Genomic DNA, 12,531 nt, shown 5'->3' on the forward strand with positions numbered 1-12,531 from the left:
GAAAAGTGATGCTAATCTTAGAAATGTTTTTCAAAAAGTTATATTTGCTACTTATTTGCAACGTAATTTTGACGTTTGATGTTGTATGGATGATTTGAATTTTAATGAGTCTTTAAAAAAATGCTTTACATTTATAAAATACTGCTGTTTTTTTTTTTTCATTGTTGCACAATATATAAATATTAGGAAAGTAAGTAAACTTGATTTTTGGATGCAATAATAAAACATAATTTGGTATAAATATCAATACTATTGGGTATTGAGGTACCTAGTAAGAAATAAGCTTAAAGAATGAGTTATATAAATCAATAAATAACAAAATTAAAATTTAATTTGGCAAATTATTTGAAACTTGGTAATAACATGTTTTGACAATGCTTTTAAAGTAAATGCATGTTGTGATCCTAATATCGCAAGTATCAAATAATGCATATTTTTATAATTATTAATTTTTAAATAAAGCCTATGCAATGTAAAAAATTCCGGATCAAATTATGGTAAAAAGTTTTACCGCAAAATATTTCGGAACAAAAAATCTTTAACTGTAATTTTTATACAGTGATATTTGCTATGAAATCACTGACTCCCTAAAGATAAATAAATATCCCCGTCAGGATTACGGTATAAAATTTTAAGATAAAAATAGATTTAACGGATTTAATGGATTTTACGGTTGCTGCCAGTACTTATTACCATAACTTGATCCGGAATTTTTTACACTGTGGATGGTGATAATAAATGTGCATTTGATTTATTACGTGCGTTTGTACACCACATTTAGTATCCACTTTGTGCTTTAGTCCAAATTGTAATACTAATTATTTATTTTTAAATTCTTGTTTCCCATGCTCATTTCGTTGATATAAAAGATGTTAAATTGTCAAAGAAAGGAATGGAAATCTAAAACTCCTTAGCTGAATCATTATGCCAATAAGCAACCAATGTGTAAATATGTTTTGGAACTAATAAGTTTTGAAACATATTAAAAATAATCAAGGAAACTTAAATGTTGATAAATACCTTCACAAAAAAATTTTATTGCAATATAATTTGTTAATAAGCTATTTATAGTTTAATTGCATTGATCAATTTTCCTTTAAAAGGACTCCCATGATGGACTTGCTAGTGCAGGCAGCTTCTGCCACGAAAATTAGTCCCGTTGGTCATGTCATACATGTGTTCGGGGACAGTGGAAAGGGCAGCAACACCCTACAGTACAAGCCTAGTACACCGATAGGGTCCTTGGACACGAACACCATCTGTATAGTACCGAAGAAGGATGTACAAGAACCTACAATAAAGAGAGCACCCCGAATCGCCAATAGGCCTTTTGAAGTGAGATTATTTATTGTATTTTTCTGTTACATTTAGGGTCAGTGTGCCTGAATGAGATACGATTTCATATAAGTTTGTCGCATTTAGTAAAACTTGACCTTTTATAAGATTTTTTTTCACCGAAAATGGTTGAAGTATTGCGATTTCAGTCTTAAACAAATTTTTCTTGCTGATATTAAATTATTATCTGCAACTTAAACAAAGATATTTCGCTGTCAAATTTGGGGCATTTTCGTTGCATTTAAGGTAACCAGCCCTTAAATTTATCGTCAATCACAATTCCAAAAGCTTTCCGACTTGTGTACTCAATTTTTAATTGCTGCTATCTGCATAGTAACAATACAAGTTACAATCGTTTCTGAATGCTTTGAACAAGTTACAACTTTCTGACTATCTACTTTGCTTAAATTTTAAATAAATTTCTAGGACTGATACCAATACAAGTTACAGTTCTGTCCCAACTAGTTTGCAAGCACATACATAAATTGTACATACATGCATATGTTGATAGGAAATACAATGTATCTGGAAGTGTTACTACGATGGACGTACATACGTAAATTTTTTATACCTGCATACATGTATATCTTATGTGCATACAATGTATTTATGTACGCAAGTAAAAACAATACATTTTAGATACGTACATACAACGAACATGTATGTATGTACGTATATACTTAGTAAATATGTATGTATGTGCACTCATACAATATGAATGTACGCACGCACATGTAATTTATGTACTTTCCTACATATGTGTGTTTATAATGTACATGCATGTACGTATGCATGTATAATATGTACATCTGTTATGTACACTTATATATGTACAATGTTTATATATGGACATCTGTTATGTACACTTATAAATTGTATTTATTTACATAAATTGTATGTAAATATGCACTGTAATTATATACACACATACAAACATTGAAAGTACATACATATACAAATACTTACGTAAATGCCTATATTTTATGTGCATCATATGTATACAAGCATGAATTTTTTGTACTTACATAAACAATTGTTACAAACATTTACATGCATATATTGTACGTAAACAAACTTTGCATGCACTTTCATTGTATGTACTATGTTGCTTCCACATATTGTATGTCCTAGTCTTATCGTAATAGAATTTGTACTATAATCGGATATTATATTATTTGTAATTGTTAGTTTATAACAGCTAATCGTAATTATTTGTTATTGTACATTTGATAGCTTGCAATCATGATTACATGTGATCACCATAACATGTAATCTTATATTTTGATCACATGTAATCTTAAATACCACCAATCGTTTCTTGTTCTGACTACATTTAATCATCCCTACCTTTAATCAGATATCATGATTACTTATAATCGTCATTACTTGTAGTTGCAATTTTAAGTAATTGATTACACAGTAGTAATTATATATAAACAATTACAGATGTTATCGATTGCTGTAATCAACGCGTAACTGTAGAATAGCTGCAGAAAACAACGTTGCATTTAAGGACTTCAAACTGTTGCAATTAGTGTCACTCTAAGAATCAGGCTCAAAATGCGACAGTTATTTTACAACTCCTCTAAATCTAATAAAAGGGGTCTTTTCCAATTTATTCTTGACGTAGATTAACAAGATGCTCCAGGCAGTGTTGTGGACCAGGTTGTATCACCTGTGACCACTATTCGGGGATAGTGTTCACCGTTTCGGGGGGAAATTTCATGTTGGGGGGAGCATGAGAGTAAGTCATGAAATTGTAACGAGAAATTGCACGAAAGAAAAAGGTCTTAAGTGCTTGGGAATAGATCTGGATATGCTCCAGAGATGCGAAAATTTCATTGGAAAACATTTACAGATGATTCATGAATTAGGATTTAAAGTAACTGAATATTGTCGCATTTAGGCACACTGACCTTATATCTGCAAAATAAAGGTTTGTGAATTCATACTCTGTCCCCGTTGAGTTTTAAAAATGTCAGAATAAATTTAATCTTTCATCAAATCCATATGTAGCCGAAATTTACATCAACAGAAATTAGAGATTCCACAAAAAAATATATACTTTTAGAAAAAAATGGAATAAAATAATGTTATGATAAAATTTTAATCATAAAATGAGTGAACTATAAGAAGAAAATTTCAAATCAATACAACTTGAACTTCACAGCATTTTAGAGTCAGTGGACATTCACAGCATTAAGCACTTACAATTATTTCGTTTTAATAAAGCAACATTTATTTTGATTACATTAACGAATAGGTGTAGAAATATGTAAAAATTGTTAATGCCGAAAATTTTTATGAAATATCATGCTAAAAAAATCCGAATTGTCAAAATTATCCAATTACACAGTTTTTTATTACAGGAAAATTTTACAAAAATTAAATGAATTTCATATGCTTAAATTTAGACCAAAAACCACCTTTTCAACAGAATAATATATCACTGATTTGTTGTGTCAAAACATTTAAACACATGATTATAATAATTGCTAATCGATCCTGACACCATTTTCAGCCGACATTCCGAGTCCAAGTTCATCTGCCGAGAAATCAGCTGACTGTAGTACGAGTGTCACCCCGAGTGAAGATATCTGAACTGCGGAATATGGTCTGTCAAGAGAAAGGCTTAGAAACTAACAGGTACCAACTGGTGAGGCCTAGTGACCCAGCTCAGGCACTGTCCGGAGACTTGACCCTTGCCGAATATGGTTCCACGGAAATTACTCTTTTGTCAAACGCATGTGAGCCTCTTCTTTTTTAATTTCTCTCTAATTGCCTCATTCAATGAGTTCCGTCTATCGCTTTCTAATAATTACACTGAAAAAAAATGTGGTAAAATGATTGTAGAGTATGGTGATGATATTTTGGTAAAAATGTAATTCTAGTTAGTTAAACCAAATTATACATCAAGTGAACCATTCATTAGGTACTCTTTCCGTTCATGTGGTAACGGTTTACCGGAAACTCTGGTTTTTAAAATTATTGTTCATGTTCTTATTATCAAACACTTTGTAAAAAACACAAAACTGAAAAGTAAATTTAACTGAATAAATAGTTTTTATGCCAGGTTTTAAAGTATAGTGATAAAATTACCCAATTTTACCACATTTACCAGATTTTATAACCTGTCATAAAATCATATTTTATTGTTAATTTTATCAAATATCAAAGCACCTCGGTAAAAATTACCGAGCTTTTTGATGTTCCTATTGAGTAGTGGTTTACAATTTATCAATCTTATGTATTCTCAAATTAATATTTATCAGATATTTCGATTTTTTCATAAACCAGTTTTGTGATCTGATAATAATGTTACTAACAAGAAATGATCTAATTTTCATCGTTGAAGTAAATCCAGAAAAGTGTATTAAATTAAAATTCATTCTGTATTTACTTAGTATTTCACACTGTATTCACATTTATTCTTACAGTATAAAATAATAGTTTTTATGCACCACTTTTTATTATGAATACCCTGAAAACCCTTTGTAAGACCCTGTTTGTAGTCAAGAAAGTATACACGTTAAATAGATTTTAAAAAATGAAGGTCGTAAGCACAGAAGTTAAAATATCAAATAATATCTTCATGATTCGAATTCTACACACCAGAACTATATTTCTTTCTAGTAATTTAAATTTTAATTTTTATTGATCTGTAGAGAATTTTAAAAAATTAATTTTTATCTACTCATGATGTTACTGTTTTGTTTTTTTTTAATTTCTTGATATAGAAATATTATATTTTCCTTTGATAACTATTTGTATTTCAGGTTTCAATGAAATTTTACTATATGATTATACTTTTTTTTTTGTACAAGAATTATGGAAATAGTACTTAAGGATGTAGTTTCTTAATATTAAATTTTAGACAGCTTTTCTTTCGTGTGTTAAAAGTGAACTAATAACATTTTATTGCAACACTTTATAGATCAAAAAACATCTTTTTCAAAAATAAAATTAGAAAAAACATATTAAAATTGCGGCAAGAGGCTGAGGCAGAAAAGGTCAATATATTTTTATTTTTGCTTTGATTCGACAATTTGTTTGACAGATTTAGATTTAGGCTTAAATAATGAAACCTCTTATAATTGATTTTTTAATATTACTATTCAAATTGATAAATTAATTAAAAATCACCCCTGCTGCTGTTACACTGCTTTTTCTCCAACCATTTCTGAATCGATTAGTTTTCAAATCGATTTTTTCAAACCTTACAGTTTAGAACTGACAGCCATTTTTTTATTTCCACTTTTCCATTGTACATGTAAACTGAAGTGCCATTGAATAAATAACAAACAATGCTGTGAAAGCTGTGTAGCACTATGCTTAATTTTCGCACACGTAATGGCGCTGTAGTGATTGCCATGAGGTGATTGTATATACAGCTAGTGCTGTGATTGTTGTTAATCCATTTGTGGTAATTTGAGTTTTTGGCATCACTACCTACATACAATACGGCTAAACAAAACACAACAAGCTCGTTTAAGGATAATTATTTCTTAGCCCCTTTGTACAATTGCTTGATATTTGCAGAGCCTGACTAAGGTAGGGGAAGTTGCCCCGGGCTTCAGAGGGGACCCCCAAATCGAATTTTAAAAAAAATTTTAATGTCTTTCTTTAATGAACTTTATTTAAACAAAATATCAGTACAGTGTCACTTTTATGTCAGCTTCTTCGTTAATTTATCGTATGAACGCAATCTATATTTCGAGAATCCATCGCTTTCTAGGGCGGAACTCAGCTAAATTTTCGCAATTGCGATGGACAAATTTGCCAATCCAAAGCCTATATTTTTACATACCGCAAAATGCGATAGTTTTACAAAAAATACTGGCTTTTGATTGCCTTAATTGAGCCATCGTAATTGCGAGAGTTTAGCTGAATTCCGCCCTAATGTCAGCAAGGACATTAATTTTTCGCAGTTAGATGACAAAGTTAAGAATCAAAAAACTGCCCTCGGCATGATGAACATAGAATTGTCAAAGAAAATCAATAAAATGGACAGAACTACATCATGTGGGGGGGACTTTATAGCTATTTTAGATTCTAGTCAATTTTCTTGCTATTTATAGAGAGGTGAAAAATTTAAATACCTCCATTACATTTCGGTTCTTCATTACTGAAGTAGTGAGGCAAGGGGGGCCCCTGGTTATCCGAACATGCATCCTCATGAACTGTCGACCTAATATTCTGACGAATTCTGGAAATCGAATAGCCCATTGCGTGGAGCGCCTACTATTTGTCCATGATTGAAAGCGCCTAGCTCTAATGTTTTGCTCCTAATGGCCTTTAAATTAACTGATTAATAAGCTCAAGCTAATGATCAAGCTCATTGAAAAAAGATTAATGGGAATTTTTTTAAGAAAGCCGTAAAAAATTCCTATTCACAGACGACGCTTAATTCATATGTATCACTGACGGTAATATGTACTACTTGTATTATGGTAATTGGCGAATTGCTTCTGATAAGAATTCTACAACAGGTTTTCTGCAGTTACAGAAAATATTTTTTCCAGTGGTATTAATATCCAGTGTATTAATATTTTAAGGAATTATAAATAAAAGAAATTTTTTCCACCACTACTTATAAATACTTCAACAGTAAATTTAAAGTCAGATAGAGAAATGGTCAGGTTCCAAAATCCTTATAAAGTTCGAATGCATATTTTTTTCTTAAAATTCGGCTTTAGTTGGCTGCCACTGACAAATATGTATAAACTCAAATATTGAAGGGTTATATAATAAGTACCATATATACTTATATAGGTATAAAATATTATATTGATATATTTGGTGATTTTTAAAACTGAACCAAGCAATTTTAATACCTATACTTTGGAATTGAGTGTTTAATTTAAGGGGAATTTTAACTATCATGAATCGGCCGTGAGCAATAGCATCATGCCAAGAGATGTTAAATACATTCTATCTTTATTCAAAGGTATGAATTACAAACAACGAACTTCGCTTACTTCAATTACATAAGGCCACCGAAGATATCAATATATAACATTAAATTAAAAAATTGAAATTATTTTAGCTATATTAATTGAAAAACTTAGTGAAATAAACGGGTTAGTGACATTTTCAGAACAAAAGAAAAGTTGCATCTGAACTATTTTATTACCAATTTTTAGAAAGTGGGACAAATATTTCTTTTTTATTTATTTACCACGACCTAATTTGAAATAAAAATCATGCAAGCATACTGAAAACTGATGTAATTAGTTATGTTAAAATTTAAGTGAAAGCAAAAACAGTTCTGTTACATTAAACATACCCGTATTTATACAACCACTTTTTTTTTAATCTCATCAATTCCGATTCATTAAATATCACTTATCTGGTTCTTCCAAGTTCTTTAATTGTGTCAGCATATGATTTTTCAGTTTAATTTCATGATTTCGTAATGTTTCTTAACACTGATTTATTGATTTCTTATTTATTTTTAAATATTCCCGTGTGAAGAACGGGTATTGAGCTAACATTTAATAAAAACAACTTTTTTATTTTCTTTTAGTTTATGAATAAGTATATAGTTGCAATCAGAGTACTTTGTAAGCGTTAGCAATAAGTACTCCGATTATATAATTTGTAATGTTTTCTGTTTTAAAACGTATAAACTAATTCGATTTCTTTCGTTTGATAGCCATTGAATCAAATATTTGCAATTCCACTTCTCACATCATGTCATACTCCAAAAGAGGAGAAGAACAGAAAAAGAAAACTGGAATTCTTAGACTTCTGGCAGAGGACGCTCATAAGAAGGTAATAATAACAACAACAAAAAGAGTTGAAATTAATATTTAACCTCTTCATTACCTCTGTCCCATATGTGGACCTTTGCTTCTTAGCTTCTAAAAATACACTACATAAACTTTGAAATCATACCTTAACTGAAACATTTGAGGATGGGGATTCCGCAATTGGTGCAAAACATGCAGGTTTTATTTGTGTAGAATTTCACATAAACAGAAGTAATTTTCGGAAAATGGCGCTGAATCCACGCGCTCGAAACTGCAGCGAATTTCAAATATAATATAATTTAGTTATTATGAAAATAATTTTGTTCTTTTGACTTAGTAGTTCTGTGATCAGTATGAGGCTTTTAAATGTATATTTATTTAATATTTAAAAATTATACATTCGTGAGCATGCTGGTCCACTTATATGTTACTAGCTTAGCACGTATGGCGAAATTTATGGCAGCGTAGTAGTCAAATCACATAGTATTATGAGTAATCAATTTTATATCTATTGTTCTATATTAAGATACACACATATATTTCATAACTTTAATCTTTATGTTTTTTTTTCATAGGTTTGATATTTTACCGCCAAGAAGGAATTTTTTTATAGTTAATGTTAGATTCTTTTCAACACTTATTTAATTTACGTGGTTGCATAATTAAAATAGTTTTGAAACTGAGATTTCGTGCAGTAATGCATTGTTAAACATTGGTATTGGACCAATTAGTATTGCATTTCATTGTGAAAAAATCCTTCATCCATTCTTCTCATAATTAGAAATAACGATATTTCATATTAATTAGACATGATTAGAAATATCCATATTTAAAAGAAATTAAGGAAGTTTTAAATTCATCATCGATATAAATTCATCTTAGTAACAAGAAGAAAAACGAGCCATTAGTAGATATACATAAAATGAAATAATATTTTTTTTAATTTATGGAAATATTGAAACTGTGCATTTTATTTTTCCCCGCTCTTAAAAACAAGTAGATGTATGTGACACCCATGTACTCCGGCTAATTATCAAGAAATAAATCATTATCCATTCCATTGACTTTCATTAGTTACAAAACAAATTACCATTCCATCCAAAGAAATTCTGAATAGTCAATTAATTAATAGTGTACAATACTATACCAAATACCATTACCTAAATGTGGACTAACTCCAATACAATAAGTAATTAACAGACATGATTTTACTACTTATTAAAAATGCGTATTGCATGCTGAAATCCTTCGTAATTAATAAACTGTTTGTTCTTTTAACATGTGTTTATTTTTGACAAAACAAATAATAAAAAAGAGGAAAACAATATGGCCATTGTAAACGGACAACAGATGGCTCAGAAAGATTCCGCCTTTGATTTCCACATTGCGTTTTGTGTCATTGATATCAATCACAAGACAGTGTTGGGAAAATATGACAATGCTCATCATAATCAACTATTTTTTTTTCAATTCTAGAATTTTTTCATGCATGAAAAATCTAACAAACATTTCACGTGCTTAAAACGATATCGCTAAATATAATAGTTAATTAATCAATTCTTCATTCGTCAATGCAATTAATTTTTAATTATGAGGTATTTTTAAGTCGGAATTAATACTTTAAATGTATAATACTGTTTAATTGGACCACGATGAACTACTGGTTAAGGAACTGTGCTGCCATACGAACCATAATTTTATTCCTAGATGGATATTGCAAAATATATGGATAAAATACACTGTAAAAACTGTGGTGCAATAACTATCCGAATTTGCTGTTGGGAAAAATTCTAAAAAATGGGCGCAATTTCAGGTTAATATCAAATGGAGCGTTTTTACACATTTTGAAAGGTAAAGTTAAATCTCAACTCCAAAAAATGAGAAATAGTAATTTATTTACTTGGCACTAGAGCTGCACCATGGGCTATTAGCAACGGTATGGGAAATGTCACTGAGAATGATCTGGAGATATGCCATCACACTTTTGAACCTCTATAGAGGGGATGGTTCTCCTACTTTACTAGCCCTACAACTTGTGTGCGAAGTTGAGAGCCTTATCGTAGAACAGTTTAAAAAACATCCTCGAAAAGTCGGGAGTTCGGTTCCTTCGCAGTCTGATTCAAGTGGACGCCCACCCGCTCACTGACGGCAGACAATGAGGCTTGACATCGGTTTTCTACTGGAAACTATGTCTTTAGTAAGCAACGGAAATTTGAAGAGCCTTGCCTAGATGGCAAAAATTATTGGTAGCAACCTTTGCACTGCTTTGAAAGAAGAAGAAACATATGCGAGAATCTACACTTAATCAATGCTACCAAGTTTTTTTTTTGTAATTATAACTTTCCTATTACTTCAGGGCTTGAACTACTGACCAAGAAGCGCTTATCTAATTCATATTTAGAAATTTAAAATTTTTAATCTTGTCACATTATTTATTTAATTCGTCTCGATTTAGAAAACGGAAATTATATGCAATGAAAATGTATTCTGTCATTAAACAAATAGTTTTAGAACTATGCTATTAATTTACCCTCTCGGTGTTGTATTTATAATTAAAAATTTTCTTTTCCTTCATTGTATTCCAACACGATTTTTCTTAAATCTTTATCACGTTTATCATGTTTACAGTTTTACTCACAATTTTTGAAGAAATTTTTGAAAAAAAAAAAATAAAAAGTATGCACTGTCTTAAAAAAAATGGTGTTTTAAATTTTTTGGTTCATTTAAAGAGCGTCTAATTTTCATATGTAAAAGAAGTTTGATAAATACGCTTTAATTATTTTAAAAAAAGGGGTGGAAGAAAAGAAAGAAACATATTTTTGGAAATAAAACAGATAAATACAAGCATATAAACAAATCAAATTTACAACATTTTTAATTTCAAAACATTATGAATTTAAGGCTCATATGTTTTCGTTTGCCTCGCGTCCAAATGAAATCAAAACAATGAATTTGTATCTGAAATACCTTCAATGGATCTTGTGCTTCCAATCAAGGTCACTCTATACTCATTCAACCAACCATGAAGAGGAGTTTTCTTTCTTACTGAAAAATGACACGATGACTTCGATACGAGGTTAATCTTTATATCGATAGTTTTACAACAGGTTTCCTAGAAATGAAAACTGCGCAGTTAATACCACCGTTATATTTCCACTGCTCTGAAAACTGCAGGAAGTTGTGGGTGTTTCATTAGTGGACATTAAGGACAACAACATTCTAGTTTACTTTTTAGTAAAAAATTTAACGTAATGTTTAAATAGTTATCGCATCCATCAAGAATATACGTAACGGTTGTATATCATCTAGGTGATAATTTAAAAACGTAATTAAAAGATTCGTAAAAAAAAAAACTCTGAAGGTTCCACATAACCTTAAATCTTCTTAAGAAATTCGAGGAATTCGATTTTTTTTCTATTATTATTAAATATTTTATCAATATGGTATCAAATTTATATATTTTTTGATTTTTTTCATGACCTTAAATGACATGAACTATAAAAATTAGTACTACACTGTAAAAAAAATTCTGGATCAAATTACGGTAAAAAGTACCCGCACTCGGAGTGCGGGTACTGGAGCCATTTTTACTGGACCATTTTTAGCGGGCCATTTTTTACTGGAATACGTTATGGAACAAAAATCAGATATACCGTAATTTTTACAGTAGCAATTATCGTACAATCACTGAATCATTCTAATTAAAAAAATTTTGCTATGAAAACTGTGATATAATATTTTACGGTAAAAATGGATTTGACGGATGATGCACCCAAACTGCCGTTACTTCATACCGGAATTTGATCCGGAATTTTTCGCTGTGGATCGCAAAATATACACATTTATTATTCTTAATTCGTTACGATTAGAAACGTATGTATGACTAGGACGAACAAAGAATGTTCTAATAAGCACGATTAAGCACTATTACAGGATCGACATAGAGTACTTTAATATCACTAAAGGACGGACACATATTTAAAGACTCATCAGCTGTTGTGACAGATTGTTCTAAAGATGTGTATTGTATTATATTCTAAACATAAACAATCAGTACGTAATGTTTGCTCGTAGCATTAATGCTTGTACAGATAAATTACTACAAAGAAATGTTACGTGGATGAAATGTTTTGAGGTATTCTACATTTTATTTATTAAGTTTAAAAACAACCTTAGTGAACTGATTTTAGTCTTAAATTCTTCCCTGTATTGCTTGCAATATTATTATAAGATTAAATTAATTAGCTTACAAAAAGAAAGGAAAAAACACCAAATTAGTTTATTTTTCTTACACAAATACAAAATGAATAAAAGAAATGGCCAACTTTAATTTACAATAAAACCTAACACCTGAAATAAAAAAATACCGAAATTTTGTTGCTAAAACCTGCAAGACAAGACAACGAATTCAACTGTTTTATTTGAATTCGACGTCATTGCACGT

At 30.1% G+C, this 12,531-nt stretch overlaps 1 protein-coding gene across 4 annotated transcripts in view; it reads left to right on the forward strand.

Moving 5' to 3' along the window:
- The window catches only part of LOC107446084 (uncharacterized), a 155,968-nt gene that overhangs the window by 111,720 nt on the left and 31,717 nt on the right, over positions 1-12,531 (forward strand). For all 4 annotated transcript variants that reach the window (XM_016060633.4, XM_087159329.1, XM_016060632.5 and 1 more), the window contains exons 3-5: positions 1,104-1,335; positions 3,857-4,082; positions 7,991-8,109. In XM_016060633.4, coding sequence (XP_015916119.3) covers positions 1,104-1,335; positions 3,857-4,082; positions 7,991-8,109 — 577 coding nt within the window. The remainder of the gene's footprint in view (positions 1-1,103; positions 1,336-3,856; positions 4,083-7,990; positions 8,110-12,531) is intronic.

Source organism: Parasteatoda tepidariorum, chromosome 3 (assembly GCF_982258835.1).
Source record: "Parasteatoda tepidariorum strain Cologne lab strain chromosome 3, Ptep-v5.0, whole genome shotgun sequence".
Lineage (NCBI taxonomy): Eukaryota > Metazoa > Arthropoda > Arachnida > Araneae > Theridiidae > Parasteatoda > Parasteatoda tepidariorum.